At 35.1% G+C, this 20,271-nt stretch overlaps 2 protein-coding genes across 12 annotated transcripts; one reads left to right on the top strand and one right to left on the bottom strand.

The window, feature by feature from the left end:
• The first annotated feature begins 277 nt into the window (after positions 1-277).
• LOC120112006 (50S ribosomal protein L3-2, mitochondrial-like) lies at positions 278-9,050 on the top strand. Its single transcript, XM_039130584.1, has 5 exons — positions 278-619; positions 898-1,107; positions 6,238-6,342; positions 8,264-8,377; positions 8,495-9,050. Exons 1-5 carry the CDS (start codon positions 278-280, stop codon positions 8,666-8,668), a joined length of 945 nt encoding a protein of 314 aa, XP_038986512.1. The 3' UTR covers positions 8,669-9,050.
• Positions 9,051-15,174: 6,124 nt separating this feature from the next.
• On the bottom strand, positions 15,175-16,675 carry LOC120104502. 11 transcript variants are annotated; one of them, XR_005506913.1, is made up of 4 exons: positions 16,289-16,675; positions 16,096-16,162; positions 15,897-15,997; positions 15,175-15,783 (listed from the first exon to the last, which is right to left on the bottom strand). XR_005506913.1 is itself a non-coding variant. In XM_039115738.1 (4 exons), exons 1-4 carry the CDS (start codon positions 16,548-16,550, stop codon positions 15,713-15,715), a joined length of 303 nt encoding a protein of 100 aa, XP_038971666.1. In that variant the 5' UTR covers positions 16,551-16,675; the 3' UTR covers positions 15,175-15,712. The 11 variants fall into 11 exon arrangements, 1 of the variants encoding a protein (XP_038971666.1); XR_005506916.1 differs by having other exon boundaries at positions 15,897-16,180; positions 16,289-16,319; positions 16,406-16,675; XR_005506926.1 differs by having other exon boundaries at positions 15,897-16,162; positions 16,289-16,319; positions 16,406-16,675.
• Positions 16,676-20,271: the final 3,596 nt, after the last annotated feature.

The following is a 20,271-nucleotide window of genomic DNA, read 5'->3' as shown; positions in this document are numbered from 1 at the left end:
AACATTTTTCTCTTCCATGTTAGTTCAAGAGTACTGGTAATTTAGATATTTCATGCAACAACGCGAGCAAGCATTTTGGCAGGCTGCAAAGCCACTAAACCCTACCGGCCGCCGTCGCCATTCCTTCCATACCTCACTTAAACCCTCCCTTCTTTCCTCCCCAACTTCTCTCTCTTCTTCCTCGTAAAAAAAGATTAGCCGCCTCCACCGCCATGCACTCTGCTTCCCTCGCCGCCCACCTCTCTCTCTCCCCCTGAGCTCTCCTCCGCGCGCCGCCATGTCCGCCGCCTCTAGAGGTCTCGTCGCCCGCCTCCGCCTCCTCTCTTCCGGGCCTCGGGTACCGTTTCCCCTCCACCGGAGCTTCAGCGTGGAGTCCCTCGTCGACGCCGGCGAGTATAGTCTCGCCGGCGGAGGCTGCGGCGATGGCCGGGTCGTCGAGGCGAAGCCCGGGGTGATGGCCCCCAATTCGAGGAGGACCGGAGCCATCGCCGTCAAGTGCGGAATGACGGCACTGTGGGACAAGTGGGGCGCTAGGATTCCAATCACGGTCCTTTGGTTGGACGACAACACCGTCTCCCAGGTGAAGACTGTCGAGAAGGAGGGGATCTTTGCCTTGCAGGTGCGATCCAACGGCCACGGAAGATCTGATCTTGATGGACTTCTGTTTGGTGCTCTGAGGATTTTTATTTAGGGTTTTATAATTGTCTTTAGAGCTAGGACTTAGGATTCGAGGAGTTTTGAGTTATACGTTCATTGATGATATTGGTGAGTCGTATTATTTAGTTTAAGTCATTTTTGGTGGTAATTGGGTAGCAATATGGGGGTAAATGTGGTCCTGAATGTAATAATATACCTTCTTTTTGAATTCTGAGTGATGTTTTCTTTTATGGTAGTTAGATTGGAGCAGGGCAAAAGAAGGAGAAACATTTGACGAAGCCTGAGGTGGGCCATTTCAGAGCTCAAGGAGTTCCTTTGAAGAGGAAGCTGAAGGAGTTTCCGGTAACAGAGGATGCTCTTCTTCCGGTTGGTACTTCCATCACAGTTCGCCATTTTGTTCCTGGTCAGTTTGTTGATGTCACAGGCATTACAAAGGGAAAAGGTTTTCAGGTACTTGCAGCTTTCTTTTTTTTTTTTAAATAGATTCTGCTTTGTATTTAAACATTGTGTTTGAACTTTAAGCATTTTGTGCCATTTGTACTACTTTGCTCTTCACATGAGCATTCGTTATTATTGACTGTAACATGCATTTTCTGTTGGGTTATACAATAAAGATTCATAGCTCTCATGTTCACTGTAAGTATAAGTAAACGTATTTAAAAGGAATTTGATGTAAAAATTTATAGTGATTTTTCTTATTGAGAAACCTTGAACGAAGACCAACATACTTTGCGAGAGCTCTGCCCTGTTAATTATGAAAAACAAACCAACTGAGAGATTTATGTTATTGGATAATGTGGTGGAAGGACCTAGTTCATACATCCTTTGGAGCTATATCAAGTAAACATAAAAGGAGATTGTGATATAGAAGCAGGTAGAGATTTTCCTTGTTGGCGTGCCTTGAGTGAAAAGCAGTCACTTCAGAGTAATCTTCCATCCTTGTGGATTCTAAAAGCAAATTCCAGTGTACCATAATCACTTTTTTTAAACATTTTTTGTTTGGGGCTACTTTAGTATATTTCATGCCATTTACTACTTCACTGGAACTTTCCTGACATTTCTTTATTTTTAGAAGATATTTTATCCTATTAAATGCCTAAAAAATTACAAGTATGCCCCATGCAGTTGGTTAGTTAAAATTATTCTATTCTTTGACATCCAAGCTCAACATTTCTGTCTCACCAGATTCAATATTATGATGCTGACCTATCATTCATTACCATCATATTTGTAATCATCAGTTGATAAAATCTTTCTAAAAATTATTCTTTTCAATCCTTGCAATTATTTAAAGGCCTTGTCTTGCAATGTCTAAACACACATCCAAATTCTTTTCTACCTAGTTGTTTGTAACCTTTGCATAGGACCTAAATGTCTGGGTTCAATTCATTGATCTCGTTCTTCATTGACAAAGCTCCTAATCCTCCTTGTGGTCCAAGTTCATTGTGAGCTGTTTCCACTTCATTTCCTTTGGGTTTTATTTGCACAGGTCATCTTTAAAAGCTAACACTCAGAGATATGTATGCTACCTTAATTTATGATAACTTTATCAAAATAGAGAAGTTTCACAATTTTCTAGTCATCATATTTGTCAGAGTTTCCTTTAAATGTCAAAGGTATGTCAAAATCACATGACATTAGATGGTTGCATCATCATCTCATTCTCTTTGTTTTATTTCTACCAGTAGCATTTTAAGTTTTTCTTTCTGTTAAAGTCAGTATATCATGTTTATAACTTCAAAAAGTTTCCCATTCATTTATTTCAGAATGTTTGTGTTTTGTCTTCATATTAAATTATCATAATAGTTTGCATGTCTTTCTTTGAGATGATTTAAAAGAATATGAGAAATATATACTTTATGACTAATGTCTAAAAATATTTTAGTTGGTAGGCGGTTAACTGTGTCCTGCTCGTCATGCAGGTGCTAGGCTTATATGCTGTTGGTAGTCCAGAGTTCAACGCAGCCAAAAGAAATTACAAAAATTGAAGAATATTAGGTGAACAGTATAAAAGTAGATACTATTCAAAGGATGAAACATAACATATTAATGGAGATGTGTGATAAGTCAGCGGGAAATACCAATTTATCTACATCTAGTACTAACTAATGGCCAAGCTCATCTTTGCATGTTCAAACAGGAAAAAAGACATTAGATTTGGCGCTTAGGCATTCTTGTCTAAGGCAGCTACCTAGTCTAATTTTACAGCACTGTTTATGAGATGTGATTTATTCCCAAGAAATAGTAATCTTGGGTTAGTTGAGTTTTAGATGTTTGCTTTCTCCTCACCTTTGTAGTCAGCTTATTTACATAATTTCATTCTATATGGAGTATGTTTTAGACTATTATTGTCTTGTAAAATTCTTTCTTAACTTTCATCGCATGTTCAAATTTCTAAGCCCCACTGTTATACCATTTTCATATTTAATTTTATTTGGTTCCTATCACCTTCATGATGAAATCGTTCTAGCCATTGATGGAAAATCATTTTTTAAATAAAAATTGAAATATTATAGTGTGTAAAAATAAGTACTTCCCATATAGAAAACGTAGAAAATATTTTTTAATTATTTTTTAAAAAATAATTATTTTTTAATTTTGAGTTTAAAGAATTTAACACTGGATCAAGTAGGGAACTTGAAGGACCTCTATTTCGGAAGATCCCTTGGAACAAAATTGACATTTTAGGTCCTTAAATTTAAGAATAGTGTTTTTCTTGTTTAATATATAAATAATCTAATAATCCATCTTTATTTTCGATATGCCTAGATTCTTGAAGATTGAATAGAAGTACATCATTGAGCATTTAGGATAAAGGTGTCCATGCAGAATGTAAGAAAGGGCTTATAATTATGTTTAAAGAATAGGATCAGGGAATAGTTGGACTACATCGATGGAGGATTGCATGATTGTTGCTTATTTCACTGTGATTATTTGATATAAGTATTGTTTCGATCAAGGCTCGCAATCTCGGTACTGGGTACCATATCGATATCTTATCGGTTTGGTATGGTACAATACTATACATCTTTGTGCTGAGATAGCTTTTTAACCATTTTTCTTAATTTTCATCTCGGTACACGTCGATACGGACCAGTATGCACCTCGATACGTCTCGGTATGGGGCGACACACTTTGGTATAGATGGATTGGAGTTTGTACCATCTTGAAGGTGTGTTTAGTATCGGTTTTCTTCGGGTATGGTACAGAGTGATACAATAGACTTTGGTTTTGATATTAGAGATGGACTTTGAATGGAGATACATTATGTATTAGTTTCTAAATCTTTGTTAAAACCAAAGAGAACGCAAACAAGAAGAACTAGGTATAATTTTTAATATTTGCGAGTAGTTGATTCTATTACTTGTTTATTGATATGATGTTGATGTTCTGTGGACAACAATTTGTAGAAATTGGAGCTATTGCATCATGTCGCTTTCGTTCTGAAGTTCTCTTTAATAATGGTAAGCTATAGCTATAGATTGACATGTAAAATTCGAAAGGAGTACAAGGTCAAGAAACAAAATAGGTTATTTTGTGTATGAGCTGGTTAGATATTGGGAATGGAACAGGGGGGCCCAATATCAAACGATTGATGTATCCGAGTTATTAGTAAAAACTTTTTTTCTTTGAGGAGTTTATGTTGTTAATCTAGTTTTGATGACTCTATTGTGACAAACTTTGAAGTGTTTTGCTTGGTGTTCTCGAGTCTCAGAATAATTAATTGCGAACTTCAAATTGAGAGAAGCTTTGTTTGGAATAGTCATATTTTCCTTGCAAGTCAATATATAGATTTTCAAAGCTACAAAGGAAAGGGATATTTGAAAATTTAAGAACTTAAATCTATTGTAATAAGCGATGAAGTAGAGGGTTCAAGGATGAAGAAGAGATTGTTTAAAGATGACTTAATTTTCATGATTTTTTGCTCAAGAAGAGGGTCTCAGTACTGGCATCTCCCGTCTTAGTACTGGCATCTTAATACTAGACTGCATACCAATACCATCTCAATACCGTCCTAGTACGGTATAAGACGACGAGGCATATTGAGTGTCGGTATGGTACAAGACTGCATATTAGTTCGGTACCATTATGGTATGATACTTGAATTATTTTGGTTAGGACATGTAGTCTTAATTGTGCTTGTATTGTGCATGACTGTATAGTTTTTATAAAGTTAAGAAACAGTAATTATTTTGTAAGGATTGAATTGAAAAGACATTTGATTTTGTTTTTGCATGATGAAATTTCCCCTATTTAACTTAGTTAGCCTTAACAATTGATTTAAAATAGGAAGATTTCTACTAGGCATGCAGTCATGCTTTTGGGTTAAATTTATGCCCTTAGGTGATTCTTGGAACTTGCTAATGGAGTGGATAAAGACATTGCAAAAATGACTACTTTCGAGCATGCACCTCTAGGTAAACTTTTGCAAACTTTTATTTGCAAAAGACCTAATAAATGCTGCCTACTAATTTGAATGATTAAACTACATTTTTGTAAAATCGTGAATATATTTTACTCGACTATTCATTTAGTACATTTTTTAGTGTTTGGGATGCAACAACTATGCCGATAAACTACAAGTATAGATAATGATTTTAAAAACATAACTATATACCAAAATAGATAAATGGATTTCTGATAGAAATAAGCAATATCAGAGAGAGGAGGGTGGGAGGGAGGGAGAGGTACTGCAGTTCCTTGGTACATTTTAAGGGCACATGAGTGCGTAAGTTACTTTAGTATCAGTATTTTGGAAAAATTATTTTTGCTTAAGCTTAAATTGTAGCACGGATTGATTTTTGCACTCGATAGGGATGAGCAACATTGAATAACTTTGGATGGAAGTGTTATGGCTGTTTAGTCATGAGCATAGTAATTGTTTAGACAGTGCTGCAAAATGAATACCAGTATCTGACTAAAATTATAGAGATAAGATGGAAAGATGTTGGACTATGGCAATGCTGGAACATTTGGACCTTGAACTAAAGCATTCTCTATCTGTCCCTTATAAGGTATCATCCTTAGAGCTTATGTTCTAGAATTTAGTAGAATGCTGTTTTTGGCTATTTATCTTCTTATGTGGATCATACATGGTTATGTTCAAGACAAAGATTATCTGCAAATCAATTATACTTTTCAGGATATACAGAAAAGTTATAAGCAGTCCATTCACCTGTAATTGCCATTGTTTGCTCATTTTTTCCCTTAAGACTGCTTATCTATCTATTGCTCTTCTCTAATCAATGAAACATGCATAAATTATGACATGAGATCTTACTATTTATATTGCCCACTGCTACATTGATCTATATAATATGCATGTTATCTATATAATATGTTTGTAGGTGTTGGCTGGTTGAAAGGATCTTCCCTGCATAAATTCTGGAGGGCTGGATGCTCTTTCTGAATATAATTAATTTTAATCATGAAATTATTTTTATTATGAAATGATCCAGTTCTTGCTTTGCATTCTTCTTCCTTCTCTTCATTTTTGATCTGTCTGGCAGTAAGGGACCAGGCCAATGATATATCTCTTTTGCTAATTGGTATACTATTTTTTCTCTCTCCAAACAATAGGGTGGGATGAAAAGGTGGGGTTTTGCTGGAATGCCTGCATCACATGGTGCATCATTATCACATCGAAGTATTGGCTCTACAGGTCAAAGAGATGCTCCTGGAAAGGTATTTATTCATATTCACATGATTTCCATGTTGGCACAATATCACACATTTTTTCCTTCAATTAAATGTGAACACTGTTAAATATTTGTTTATTTATCAGTCACTATATACTGATATAATTAGGCAGACTCAGCTATTCATTTGAGTCTTTATGCACAGCAATTTTAATTCTCAGCAGTGAAATAGTGCAAGAAGGTTCTGCTTTGAACTTTCAGAAATGATTTTCCAAATTGATAAATGCATCCAGAGATGCTACTTGATGTTAAGTTGTCAAATATAGTTTAGGTTGAAGTATGTATTCAAGTTATGTGTGAACCTAGCAAAAAATTAAATTAAATGTGAAGCTTCATAAAAGTGCTCCAAATATAAAGATAATTACTCCAAAATTAGACTTGCTCTTCAGAGCTTTAAATCCTAGACATGTTCTTTGTTGAACTTGTTTGTGTATTTTCTTAGAGCCAAGATTGAGGTATTCCGTATCCGAACTATGGTAGCTTGGCATTGTTATTTTATTACTGTGCTGTGTGCCGTGTTGAACCGGTGGCTTGCAAGTAGACCTATTCATGAGCCTGGCGGCACGCTTGGCCTGCTCAAGCTCGAAGCCTTTTGAACATGAATGGGCTAAAGTTTTAGACTCGGTGGGCTAGGTTGAGCCTGGAAAGTAAGTTTGTTTTACTAAACAGGCCAGGATCAGGCTTGAGCTTGGAGATCAAAGCTTGGACCGAGCCTGGCCTAGCCTGAAATTCTTTAATACTAGGTTTAGCCCGGTCTGAGCATGGCCCTGCTTGAATTTTTTTTATAGTAGGTTTCATGATTAAGTCATTGGTTTTGTTGATATGCAAACTTAATGGGAGAAGATCTAGAATCTTAGAGTACTTGTTATCGAATTTTGAAATTTCTATTAAAAATATTTATTTATTTATATTTAGCATTTTAAGCATTTTTTATAAATTGGAAAAAATGTTCCGGAAGGCTGAGGCTTAGCTTGAAGCTTGAAGCCCGAAGTTCAAGTAAGGGTTGGGCTTGGGTTTTGAAAGTAGGCTTGGAGGTCTGGCCATGCTTGGGTCTAAATAAATTGTGTTAATATTTGCAAAAAGCCTGGGCCGGCCTATGTACAGGTCTACATGCAAGCAATGGTAACAAGCTAGTATGACATGCCAGATGTAGTCTTTATTATTTGATGAGTCAGATGGAGCTATGCAAGTAAACATTAGCACATTTTTCAAATGGTGTATGAGCACTATTCTGGAAGGTTGTAAGTGAAGTACCAAATGATGTAGAAAATATCTTAAAAATTTTTATATGTGACTGCTTCAAGGTGTTGTAGGCATTATTATTTGATAGGTGAGATAGGAATACCACTTATGCATCTTTCTGTGCCCGACTTGATTATTCATATTCCGTTAACTGTATCAAAGTCTGAAAAGGTAATCACATGGTGGCAGTTTTTGGCTGAGCCTGATTCTCATTCCCTGATATTCTAATTAGTAGATACGTGGAACTTGACATTGCACTGTGAAAGGTGACTGCGTTACCATTTATCTGTGGTTAGGGTCTTTTTAGATGAAGGAATCATTCCTTTCATTAGACCTCATCATTGAAAATCAATCTTGATTATGTAAGACCTTATTGTGCAACATCAATTCATATTTTTCAGTGTATTTATGATACACTTCAGTTCATCTGTTACCATTATTTTGATGCTTTTTTCTTTCACTTAAAATGTGGGAGATATTCGCCCATCTTTGATGGCTATGCTCTGAGTTCTCTTTTAGAACCCTGCTATTATAAATTGGAATTGGCTTTTATACCATGAAATGTTGATTTAGAATAAATTGCCTGAGTTTTCTATTAAGCATGCTTAGTTCACAACCTGTGATAGGAAGTTGGGAAAACAACTTACTTTATGATGCTTAAGTAGGTTTTTAAAGGGAAGAAAATGCCTGGGCATATGGGTGACAAGCAATGCACGGTGAAAAATGTATGGGTCTACAAAATTGATCCTGCAAGAAATTTAATGTGGGTAAAAGGCCAGGTATGATCTCCAGTATGGTTACTGTCTGCTCGTCAGGTCAATTATCCAAGTTTAGGAGGTTGATGTCATTTTGTTAGAGCCTATCCAGAATGACTATTTACCTTTTTGATTTTGCAGGTCCCAGGCGCTGAAGGGAATTTTGTTTTTATTAAAGATGCAGTATACAAGAAGCCGGACGTCTCCCTGCTACCATTTCCAACCCATTTTGCTCCAGAAGGCGAGGAAACATCAGACTTGGAACCGCTAGTGGCTGATCTTGGCGATGTTGATCCTTTCATGGCAGCAGATTAACTGCCAGTTTAAAGGATTCAGGATTTTGCATGTTGTTGATTATTTACTTTGGAGTTCTGATGAGTTTTTATTTCTTTTCATTCCAAATATCGTGCCATTGTTTGATAATGAAAATTTTGATAGCAATCCCTTCACTGAAGTTCATCAATCATGACAGATTTTTGTTGGTCACTCGTCAGCAAATAGATTGGTGGCAACTTGGCATTTTCCTTGGGCAGTCATGCACCATAACAACAAAGCTACCAATCCTGCTGTTCCCTACAGTCTTATTGTAACCAAAAGGAAAATAAGCAATAAGTTTTCCTCTGTAACTTGACAGCCTCTGGTGAACATTACATGAAAATTCTGTTGCTTGACTTTTTAATGCATTAATGTTGGATAACCTTCTATTTTGTCTTAACCTTTTCCCCCTTTTTCACCAGTGATACTTGAATGAGTTGCTTGTTCCTTGTTCATTTATTCATTTCTTGCTAGGTAAAAGGGTGCTTAAGCCTGCACTTGAATTTTAAGATTTAAAAGCCATCTGATAGAGAAAATATGTAAAGCCATTCATGAGTTTCCACTTGCCCTTACTGATCTTTGGCCTATATATTTCTAGGCTTGCTCCAATTTTTGGCCACCAATTTTGTCGGAACCATATTGGTATAGGATTTATTTGGTCCATGAATTTTATGAACCATGAATGTTTGAATTGATTATTTCGTACCTAAAACATATAAGTCCACGCAGTTTTGATAATCCTAATAATCGTAAGTTTCCATCTTATTGGGTTTAGTTACCAAACTTTTTGTGGCATTGGGATTTAAGTAATCTTCCCATGTATTTAGGGTTAATATTCTGTAAATTTAGAACTTGGAGAATAAATGTGCTGTGTTGTCTCTAATTGTGCCGTATTTGGACACTTGTGGGTTTCAAACGGAATTTTCTCATGAGACATTTGATTTTTGGCCCTTAATTTAGGGTTAGAATATCCATCGTGTGGTAAATATTTCTTAAATAATTGATCTTAGATGGCATTATAGCCATTCCATAGGAAAGAATGTTTCCTCTGCCCTGAATATATATGGGCTTGATTCTCCCTTAAATAAAGGAGTTAATGGAGAATTCTTGAGGCTCATATTTCTCTCGGAGAAGACATAGGAGAACACATTGGATAACTTTATTCTTTGATGAGTTCTCTCTTTTTAGCACCATCTCCCTATCAAAGAATTTAAGAATTAAGTAAGATAATATCAATTGCCATTTAACAAATATTGTTTAGCCGTAAGATTCTCTACATCTATTTGCAGAAAACTTTGGTTTCCTTGCAATTAGTTCTGAGAAGAAATTGTTGGTTTAACAAATTCTCTTGAAATTTTGAAATAACTTTGACTATTGCCGGATTGTGGGGTAATTTTTCTAGGTACCATCGCGGACTCCATTAGTAAATTTTACTAATTGTTCTTTTGAATTATCCGGATAACTTGCTTTAGGATTCCTTGATATCCGTAATGAGTTAGATTTGTTTCAAAAAATTTATATGTATTTTGGTGAACAATATTAAGACTTGGTGAATGTTTAACCTCGTCTTTATTTTTTCTTATCGTCTCACTATATTTACTTAAGATCGAGTAGAAGCATTTTTTTTTAGTTGCTTGGTCCATATTTTTCTGTCCTTAATAAGAGATTTATAAGTACTAGAAACATACCGAACACATCCCTAGAATCTTTGCAATTATTTTTTTGTTTTCTGTTTCGGCAGAAAATTTGTTGGCAAGTTGAATAAGTCTGTTACTGGAGAAATTTGATAATAATTTATTTGAAATCCTATAAATTTTCAATTTGAATAGTTTCTTTTTTTTAGTGGAAAGAACTACTCCATTTTTAAAGTAATGTTAGAAATATATTCAAGTGTTCCCAATATTGATCAATTTTTTTGAAAAGATTAAAACATCATTGATGTAAACTATTATAAAATCAGTATAAAAAGAAAAAAAATCATTCACAATTTTCTAAAATCTGAAAGGCACAGTTTTAATTCATTGATGTGAACTAATATAAACTACTGTTAGCAAGTTGAATAACTCAGTTATTGGAGAAATTTGATAATAGTTTATTTCAAATCTCAGAATTTTTCAATTTGAAATAGTTTCTCTTTTTTTATAGCAAAAAAAAACTACATTTTTAAAGTAATGTTAGAAATATATTCAACCGTTCCCAATATTGATCAATATTTTTTGAAAAGATTAAAACATTGTTGTTGTAAACTATTATAAAATCAGTATAAAAAAAAATCATTCATAATGTTTGAATGGTGTAGTAGAGACAATTTTATATCTATCTTCTTCTTTTATTTGGATTTGCTAAAAACCAGATATCACATCAAATTTTGAATAAATTCTTGTTCCTTGAATTATTTTTTATTAAATCCTGCTTATTAGGAATTGGATATTTTATCAATTGTCAGACTTTTTTTCATGCATTATAATTAATGACTAGTCTTAGTGCCCTTCTTTTTTTTTCCAGCGATATTTTCAATATAGACAGCTACACAACTCCAATAAGAGGTCTTTTCCCACTTCAATTTTTATTTAATAAAGTTTTGATTTCTTCTTAACATATTTCTAATATCTTTTATTCATCTGAATTGGCTTAGACTTAGTTGGAATTTTTTTGTTCATCAAACTATTTGTTTTGGGCAAATTTACCTCATGTTTCTTCTTGTACCAAAATGTAGAAGGTAAATTAGAATATATTTCTTTTTTAAATTTTTGTAGGTTTTTAACTTTCATTTGAAAATTAGGTTATGGTAGGATTTTATCTATTCTAGAGCTTTGGATCAGAATACAATTCATTTATATTTTTTTTTAATATTCCATGGCTTTCTTAAGTTGATTTAAGAAATAAATTTTCTAGCTTGGTGCAAAATTTAATGAAAATATCCTTTTCTATTTATTTGTGCTTTATTTCCTTTTTCTATGATGATGAAGGGTTTGATAGAAAATGGTGTCCCCAGTGTTATTCCTTGTCTATGATTCTTAACCAATAAGAAAGATGTCTTTTAAGCAAATATTATTAAAAAAGGCATGCACTTTAGTGAGCATATATCTTACTTGAAGCTTTCCTCCTTTTTCAGAGGGAACTATGTGTGGATTTTTCAAAATATTCGATTATTGTTAATCATTCTTTAATACAATTGACATCAGCCATCGAATGCATTAAAGTACTATGTTTGAATTAGAACCCTCCTTCAATTTTATAGTGAATCTCACCATACCATGTTTGCTTGATAAATCTTTTCAATTTGGTTTATGAATTAAGAAGTTTCTTCCATCCTTTCAGTAGTTTTTCAATAAATTCTTCTTTTGTATCTTCAAATTTTTCTTATTTCTTTTCAATCTTTTTAGGATTCTTTTAATTCTAGCTACTTGTTTCAACCATGTTAACTTACTTTATAAGTTGTTGCCTTTTTCTAGGTCCTTTAAATTGCAAATCATGTCTATAATGAATTGTTATTCAGACAACAAGACTAAGACTTCTTTGTCACTAGAGTCATTTATGTAGAATTCTCTCCATAGTAGGAACATCCATTATTAGTGGAACACTTAGCTTATTATTGCTACTATTAGAATTTACTTTTAGACTATTTACAAGTTAAATTTTTTGCTTATAATTCTTGGATTTTGTTTTTTGATGCCTTTTTACAAACATATCTCTTCTTACATTTCTAGCAAGTAGGTTTTTTTTTTTCTTCTGATTTTTAAGGTTTTATTTTATATACATCCTTTTCTTTTTAGGATTTTTTAAATTCATCTTCTCATAATCTACTCTCTTAAGTTGAAATCCAAATTGATAATAGAAATCTCCAGATTCTTTTTCCCTGTAACATTTTTTGCCTTTTTGAATGATCTCTTATTTTTAGGCCATCACATAACTAAGCACCTACAATCTAAACTTTTTATGCCAGTCTGTCTATTGTCTAATTGGCACTAGTATATGCTTTTGTCCCCTTCATTTAATGAGTGTGCCCTAACTTTTTCAATAAAAAGTGGTGGAAGTCTGGAAAATAGAGCTTTTGTTTCGAGAATTCCTAACCAGAATCTGAAAGCTAATAGAATTTAGATAAAAATGACGTATGCTATTATATGCTAAAAGCATCAGTTGAATTATTAGGTAAAAAATTTGCATTAGGATCTCTTTTAATAGAATTAAGAATTTCTTGTTTATGTTGTTCAATTAAATAATTATTCGACAAATCTTTTAATTGTCCTAAAAACCTAAGGGTTATCATTTATGCTACTTGTGTTCAGAGTTTCCTTGATCTTGGCATGCATTGCATACAAAATTAATTTGTTGACACACAGTAAATATTTGACATTAAGTACAACCATCTAAATTGTATTTGACTAAGGATTTTCCATCAAATTAAACTACGGTAGGAATATCTGCTATTCCTTAAATAATAAACCAGCATTTTATGGTCTAGGATAACAGCTTTTAATTTTCGAAGTTTGAACAACTGATCTATATAAATAGTTTTTATTATTCATCTTTTTTATTAATTTTAGAGTCTATTATTCATTTTATTTCATATTCTTCAGATATGTTATTTATACTTTTTTTTGTATGAACTAAACTTTGGAAACTAATTTTTTACAAGTTCATTAGAACATGGTTTTTCTAATTGTTTTTAGACCAGTCCCATGGGCAACAATCATAGGAGAACTTCCTTAGAAGATATGTATTTCTTACTGCTTGATGGGATATTAACACACCTTTTACTTGAGGTGACCTCTGAATAATTTCATTTTTAGATCCAATTTTTCGGTCTTCATTTTCTTCATTCTTTTCTTGTAATAGAATGTTTCTATTCTTTTAGTCTCTTTTCCCTATAGTTTGAAGAGATGTTTGACTTTAACTCTTTCTTCTAAGCTTTCAGGTGATGATAGTATTATTAATGGATTTGCTTTTAAATTTTCTTCAAATTGTATAAGTTCAAATGGTGAATAAATAGATTCAACCTCTACATCCTTAGCTGTCTTCTAGGTGTTAAAGGGCCTATTCATTGCCATAAGTTGATTTTCCTCAGGCAACTATTAAAGCATCGATCTAATTATTTTTAGAAATAATTCTCATACCACTTAAAGAAGGGTATATTTCTTTCTTCACTTTTCATTTGATTTTACCATAATCCTCATAAGTGAGTTCTTTTCTCATTGGAGGCTTCAAGAAATTACTTTTTGTTTTTATAAGAATCACCGCTTTGTTTTCTTCATAATTAAAGTCTTCTATAAGAATTCTTTATCAATTTCAAATTCTTCTTCTAATTGTATAATATTTATTTCAAAAGTTGTATATATGTAGATCCATAAATAGCATAGGCAATATTTGTAGGCCTCTTCCGATTTTTCTCTTTTTTGTTTGAGGCATAGATGATGTAGAGAACAAAACTGAGTGAGATTTTAGATATATTTTTCTATTAGAAGAGAAACAAATTTTAACATATTCTTTTGAGCTTTCTACAACCTTAGTTTCCAGGCAAGATTGGGAATAACTTGAGACAAAGTTCAACTTTTTAGGAATGGTTATCTAGTCCTACTTTGAGTTATTTTGATGCGATAAAATTGTTTTTTAGGTTCGCTAGGAAGAGTGTAGTAAAGCCTTTTGGTGTATACATACATAGGTGTGTGTGTATATATTAAAAATAAATAGATTTTTAATGCTTAGATCATAGCAAAATATGGTCTCACATTATATTTATCATTTATCCTTATGTCCACTTAATGCATAGGTTGGAGACAACCAAAATATATGATTTATGATTTTTGAATATTTTAATGATATAAACTATGCAAAAGTATGGATCTTTAATTTGAATATTTTATTATTAATTTTGGAGTTAAAAAGAGTAGAAGTTCTCTCTTGAGAGGAGCCAGAAACAAAATCCATCTCTTTGAGGATGGATTGTGCCCATCTTAGGAGGAGAAGGCATCTATTCTTCTATAGTCCAAAATCAACAATCAAATATTCAAATCAAAAATCAACATCATTGAATTCAATATATATCACTAAAATCCTGGTTTCTAACATAAACATCAAGTAGAAAAAAAATAGATGGTTTCCATTGTATTGCCATCCTAAAGTACTTGATAAAATATTTATCCTAAAGTACTTGATAGAATATTCTAATTAAAAATCCATCTTATTAATTATTATCTAGATATGCTAAAACATGTAGAAATTAAAATCGCTTAGTTCAAAGCGAAACCCTATCTTATATAATTTTAAACATACATTCTGCATTTAGTCAAAAAATCGATTAAAGACCATCAAAACATATGATTTTTGATCTTGAAGTACTTTAAAAGTATAGATTTTTAATTTGGATATTCAATTATTAATTTTCAACCTGAGAAGAGTAGATGCCCCATCCTCTTCAGAAAAATCCATTTCTCCATATATATGTGCCTCTGTTTATTTACGTGAGAGACACACTGTTATCCAATGAGGGTTGTGAGCCAGAGCCAAGCCTGAAACATTATGATATATCCTCAAATAGATGTTGATAACAATGATATTCTTGACCGAAAGAACTCAAACACTACTGCAAACCAAACTCCTCTACAGCTCCCAACCTGACAACCGTCAGCGAGACATTAGACAAGGCTTCGCAGGTATGTTAAAAAAGGTGGTGTTGTTTTGGTGCGATGAATGAGGCTGATCCTTGAAATGATGCAGAACCTCAAAAGTAAAAAATCTAGTAGGTTCATAAGACATCACAATATGCATCAAGTGCTTTAAACTACAACGTATTGACTGACTGCATTACAGCTTCAATGTTGGTGGGAATCAATCAGTATTTCCAGTTACTGTGGCATTCTGCAGACAGGATCACTTCCCTTCCTTTTTTTTTTTTTTAATTTTATTCTTTGCAGCTTCTGACATAAGGTGTGGAGATGTCAAACAGGCAAATGCTGCTTGGACAACAGAGAACAAAAGCAGCTGAAACCGAACTCCTCGTACAGATGCTCCACATTTCCCTTGTCTTGAGAAAGCTGCAAAGCTTCATTTTTCATGCATTCTGGGAGGCGTCCCTTCTGTTACCTTCATTTCGTTGTAGCAACAATGGAAGAAAGCTGTTGCAGAAGAAGTAGCAGTGAGATATGAATTAGAATAATTGAAACATATTGACATGTTTCTATGTTTCAAAACTTCTAACAACAAATTAGGAAATAGTGAAATGTTTCACCTTTTTGTCCACTGAGTTGCTCTACTTCTTCATGAGTATTGAATTCATTGAATTTTCTGAGTTACGCAAACTGCATTAAAAATTTTGTGGGGAAATAACATCTAAAGCTTTTAGGAAATCAGGGATTTGAATTAAGAGTAACTGAAATATATTGACATGCTTCTCTGTTTCAAAATTTCGAACAAACAAATTAGGATACAGCGAAATATTTCATCTTTTTGTCCACTGACTTGCTCTACTTCTTCATGAGTATCGAATTCATTGGTCTTTTCAAGTTACGTAAACTGCATTAATTTTTTTTTTTGATCTAAAAGGAACATATTGCCATGCTTCTCTGTTTCAACATTTCTAACAAACAAACAAACAAATTAGGATACAGTGAAATGTTTTACCTTTTTGTCCACTGACTTGCTCCGCTTCTTCCTGAATATTGAATTCATTGATCTTTCTAGGTTACGTAAATCGCATTAAATCTTTTTTTGTTTGGATATATGATCTAAAACTTTTACCTGGGCAGGGTGGAAAGGAAGGAGAGGTGAAGGAAGAGCTAGGGAAGAGGCAGTGCATGGGAAGGGACAACAACAAATCCGATCTTCTCCTCCCCTTCAAAAGCGTCTTCCTTCGGGTTTCGTCGCGTCGATGACCCCATCCCATGCTCTGCCTTATCCCTGCCTTAATGCCGCCTTTTTTTTTTGTGTGGTAAAAACGGCTACTTATTCACATAAGTTTAACACTGAGTACAACCAGCCAAAAATGCCTCTTTTCCTCCCTCTCTCTCCCCCTTGCCATCATATGGATCGCCTCTCATGCTAATATACTTTTATTATTTTTTTTTTTTTTTTTGGTAAAACAGCATTCCATATTGCTCTTAAATGAGTACAGCCAGCTATCAGCAGTAGGAAGAAAATAAAATAGAGCATTAGGAACATCAGTATCTTTAATTCAAATAAACTCTCAAGAATATTGAGCAACAAAGGAGGCAACCCAATTGGCCGCTCTGTTGCCTCCTGATACACATATGCTGCATGAAAGGAATCTATCTTCCTAACCAATCTGCGGATCTTCCGAATCAGTGGGTAGCCATTTCCAAATCTATCCACTCCTCGTATCCAGTCAATCACCGTAAAGGAGTCACCCTCCAGGTAAGCCCCATCTGCACCAAGTATCCTTCTTGCATAGGAGACACCCTTCCATGCTGCCCGAAGCTTCGCCTCAATAATGGTCGAACCAAGGGTGCATCGGCCTCCTGCCGCAACCAGCCTGCCCTGGTGATCTCTGATCATAAAGTCTGCTCTTTCGTAAACTTCATTCATTGATCTACCGCAATCGAAATTAACCTCGAGATGATAAATAAAAAAAAAAAGAAGAGAGTGCAGAACGTGGTGCAACCATTTGCGTTGTGCTGTCGACTACGTGTGGAAGAAAACATTCCACGACGCTCTCATATGGTGGAAGAGACAACGTTCTAGAAGCCTGGTGATGTGATACGTTCTTGTACTGCTGTACCAAAACCTTGGCAGTTTGAAGGATTTGACTTGTTCAGTTGTACTACTCATTTGTACTGCAATAACTAGGCAGGCTTTTGCACTCTAATTATGCCATGGCTACAACAAGTTGGGACCTTTGCACTTTACATTTACATGGACCGCAACGGTTGGGCCGTTTTAAGACCCAAAACCTGCATTGTTCTATTAAAATAATGCAACATGAAAAAAAAAATCTAACAAAAAAAACCAAAGCACAATGATAAAATGCAAAGACTTTTGATGATAATTTATTGAAAAAGAAATATTATTTTTGCATATAAAAGAAGTATCAGTTCATTTTTTTTATAGGAATTGATGATCTTAATATCTTAGAATTTAAAAACTGAATGATTTGCAGCAATACATAATAGATATGTGCCGCACATTAGCAATGACCTTGGCTATTCTTATTAAGCTTAGACAAAGATTCAAGGGGGACCTTAGCCCTTGCACCATTGGACGAAAGTCCGACTAAATTTCTTTTAGGCATCCGCTTGCTTCTCTCTAAATCCACCCAAAAGATTTCACCGTATACTAACGCATCCACTGCTCGAGGAAGAGACGCTTGAATAGAGAAGAAGAACACTAGGAACAATGTCAGAGCATTCAAGGAACACCTGTATATATTGTGATGAATCATATTCACATTTAACTATCAGTAAAACTTGCTTATACTATCTGTTTACACTCCATTTCAACGGTTTAGCTAACAACTGAGAGCAAGCACCATATGAATCAGGTTTGCTAAAATTGGAAGATGAGGGTCACGTGATTTTGCCGAACTAGTTAAAAGTTCAGCCATGATAAATTTCACCAAGAAGGCACAAACCAAAGGAGGAAGGTTCGATCATGGTGTTGATAAGCAGGCTAAAGACTTAGGACTTGGCTGTGATCAACCACAATGCACAGAAATAAATCAAAGTGACCAAAACAATCTCAAAGATATTCCTAAGTACAAGAATTGTATTGCAGACCAAAATAAAAGAGATGACTAATATAAGCAGAGCTGATCATGGCCGAGCCTGAGGCCTTAACTCTATTCATTTGTAATTGGGCTTCAGGTCAGGCTTATGTAAAATTTGACATTTTGTATGCCCAAGACCATTCTATGATTAGATTTAAATATAAGTTATGACTAACAAGATATGATTATGGGTCTGATAGTTGGTGCAGAGCAACCATACTGACAAACATGTATAGTGACAAATAATTGACGTCGGTTATCAAAAATGCTAGGAGTGGAGGCCCAAATATAATGACAATCATCAGAGTGTGTAATTATTATCTTTTAATATAAATAAGTGAATATTGTACTTTGTAAGAGCCATTCGACAATCAATCAATACATTTTTATCTTATTTTAATCTACTGTAATTTCTACCTTAGGAGTAAGAGTAACTTAGATTTCTACTATCATAGCCCAAAGCTACAACCTTATCGTAGCCCTGCACTACATCTCTTCTCTTTATCCACATCTATCTTTTTTAAAAGATGGTATGACGGTGGAAAAATGTTTTGAAGGTCAAGGCACCTAAACTCACGCAATTCTCTCTCCTTCCTTCGATCATCACTACCTTTTCAAACTGTCTGACATTGGTGGCATGCCCACACATATTTATGCTCACCATTTGACTTGTCACCCACTCTTTCTAGCACACTCGAATGGAACTTTACCAATAGGTTTCATGGCACATCCGGATGGGATGAAAAGAGCGCCAACAAGTATTGTGGCACACCCGAAGGAACACCACATAATCATCATCGTATTGATTATGGTGGGACGCTGCATAATCATTGTCACACTGATCCTGGTGGGACCTTGCATAGTTACCATTATTCTGGTAAGATGCTATATAGCTGCCATCATGCCATTGCCAAAGGAAGTCAAGGAAGAAGCTGTAGGAAAAGCAGATGCTCTGTCAAAGCCACTTTTGGAGTGATATACATCATCTTTGGCTTCGATAGCAGAATGGGTTAAAAAATGTTGTCTCTATGGAAGCGATGCATTCAGCTATAGTATATTATAGCATATCCTATGGAAGAGGAAACCAATCCTATTTTCAAGGAGGAAGAATCGGTTTTACATGGAAGCACACTGGTGTATGAAGATCCAGGTTGGAAACTTCAGTATCAAAAGAGCATGGCCTAAGACTGTTGCTGGAAATTGGACCCGGGGGCGATCCTCAGTCGGGGAGAGGGAGCAGCAGGTCTTCACAGGGGCGCGGCGATCCGTCGTCGGGCGGCATCCTCCGTCCGGGGGTGCCTGCAAACAAGCCGGTGGCCGGGTTTTCCGGCGCCGGCCCTCCGACGCTCAAGTCAGAAGGGAGGCCAAGTGTGTAACGACGAGAAGAATAATGTTTGGCAGAGTGCGGAATTTTCTCCAACCCCCCTTCCTAAGAAGCCAGGGCTCCTTTTTATAGGCGGGGGTCGGTTTACCTGTGAATGTAACGGGGCGAGGCCATAGTACAGCTCGGTATGTGGTTCAGGTCGGCGCACGATCAGGCGAATCATTGCGCTGATGTCGGCGTTGAGGTCGTCGTACGACCCGAACTAGCACGCTACCAGGCGAATTATTGCATTGATGTCGGAGGTAAGGCCGAGATCAGAGACTTATCATAGTCGATTGGACTCTGCTGGGCTAACTTGCCGTGGGGAGCTGGGAGTCCGTAGGTGACAGGAGCCATGCACATTAAATGTGGAGTGAGCCGGAGATTCACATTAAATGTGGAGTAAGCCGGAGATCCGCATTAATTGTGGAGTAAGCCGGAGATCCGCATTAATTGTTGAGTAAGCCGGAGATCCGCATTAATTATTGAGTAAGCCGGAGATCCGCATTAATTGTTGAGTAA

The sequence above is a fragment of the Phoenix dactylifera genome, chromosome 1, assembly GCF_009389715.1.
Source record: "Phoenix dactylifera cultivar Barhee BC4 chromosome 1, palm_55x_up_171113_PBpolish2nd_filt_p, whole genome shotgun sequence".
NCBI lineage: Eukaryota > Viridiplantae > Streptophyta > Magnoliopsida > Arecales > Arecaceae > Phoenix > Phoenix dactylifera.
Note: the sequence above shows the minus strand (reverse complement) of the source record. Positions and strands in the feature narration are given on the sequence as shown.

What these genes read in the sequence shown, in the direction of transcription:
- LOC120112006 (XM_039130584.1), top strand. Translation starts at nt 278, where the DNA reads ATGTCCGCCGCCTCTAGAGGTCTCGTCGCCCGCCTCCGCCTCCTCTCT. An exon ending in AGGGGATCTTTGCCTTGCAG is followed by an intron (nt 620 to 897) that starts GTGCGATCCAAC and finishes TATGGTAGTTAG; the next exon opens with ATTGGAGCAGGGCAAAAGAA. An exon ending in TAATGTGGGTAAAAGGCCAG is followed by an intron (nt 8,378 to 8,494) that starts GTATGATCTCCA and finishes TTGATTTTGCAG; the next exon opens with GTCCCAGGCGCTGAAGGGAA.
- LOC120104502 (XM_039115738.1), bottom strand. Translation starts at nt 16,550, where the DNA reads ATGGGATGGGGTCATCGACGCGACGAAACCCGAAGGAAGACGCTTTTG. An exon ending in TTCCTTTCCACCCTGCCCAG is followed by an intron (nt 16,320 to 16,405) that starts GTAAAAGTTTTA and finishes TTCAATATTCAG; the next exon opens with GAAGAAGCGGAGCAAGTCAG. An exon ending in GCAACTCAGTGGACAAAAAG is followed by an intron (nt 15,784 to 15,896) that starts GTGAAACATTTC and finishes CTTCTGCAACAG; the next exon opens with CTTTCTTCCATTGTTGCTAC.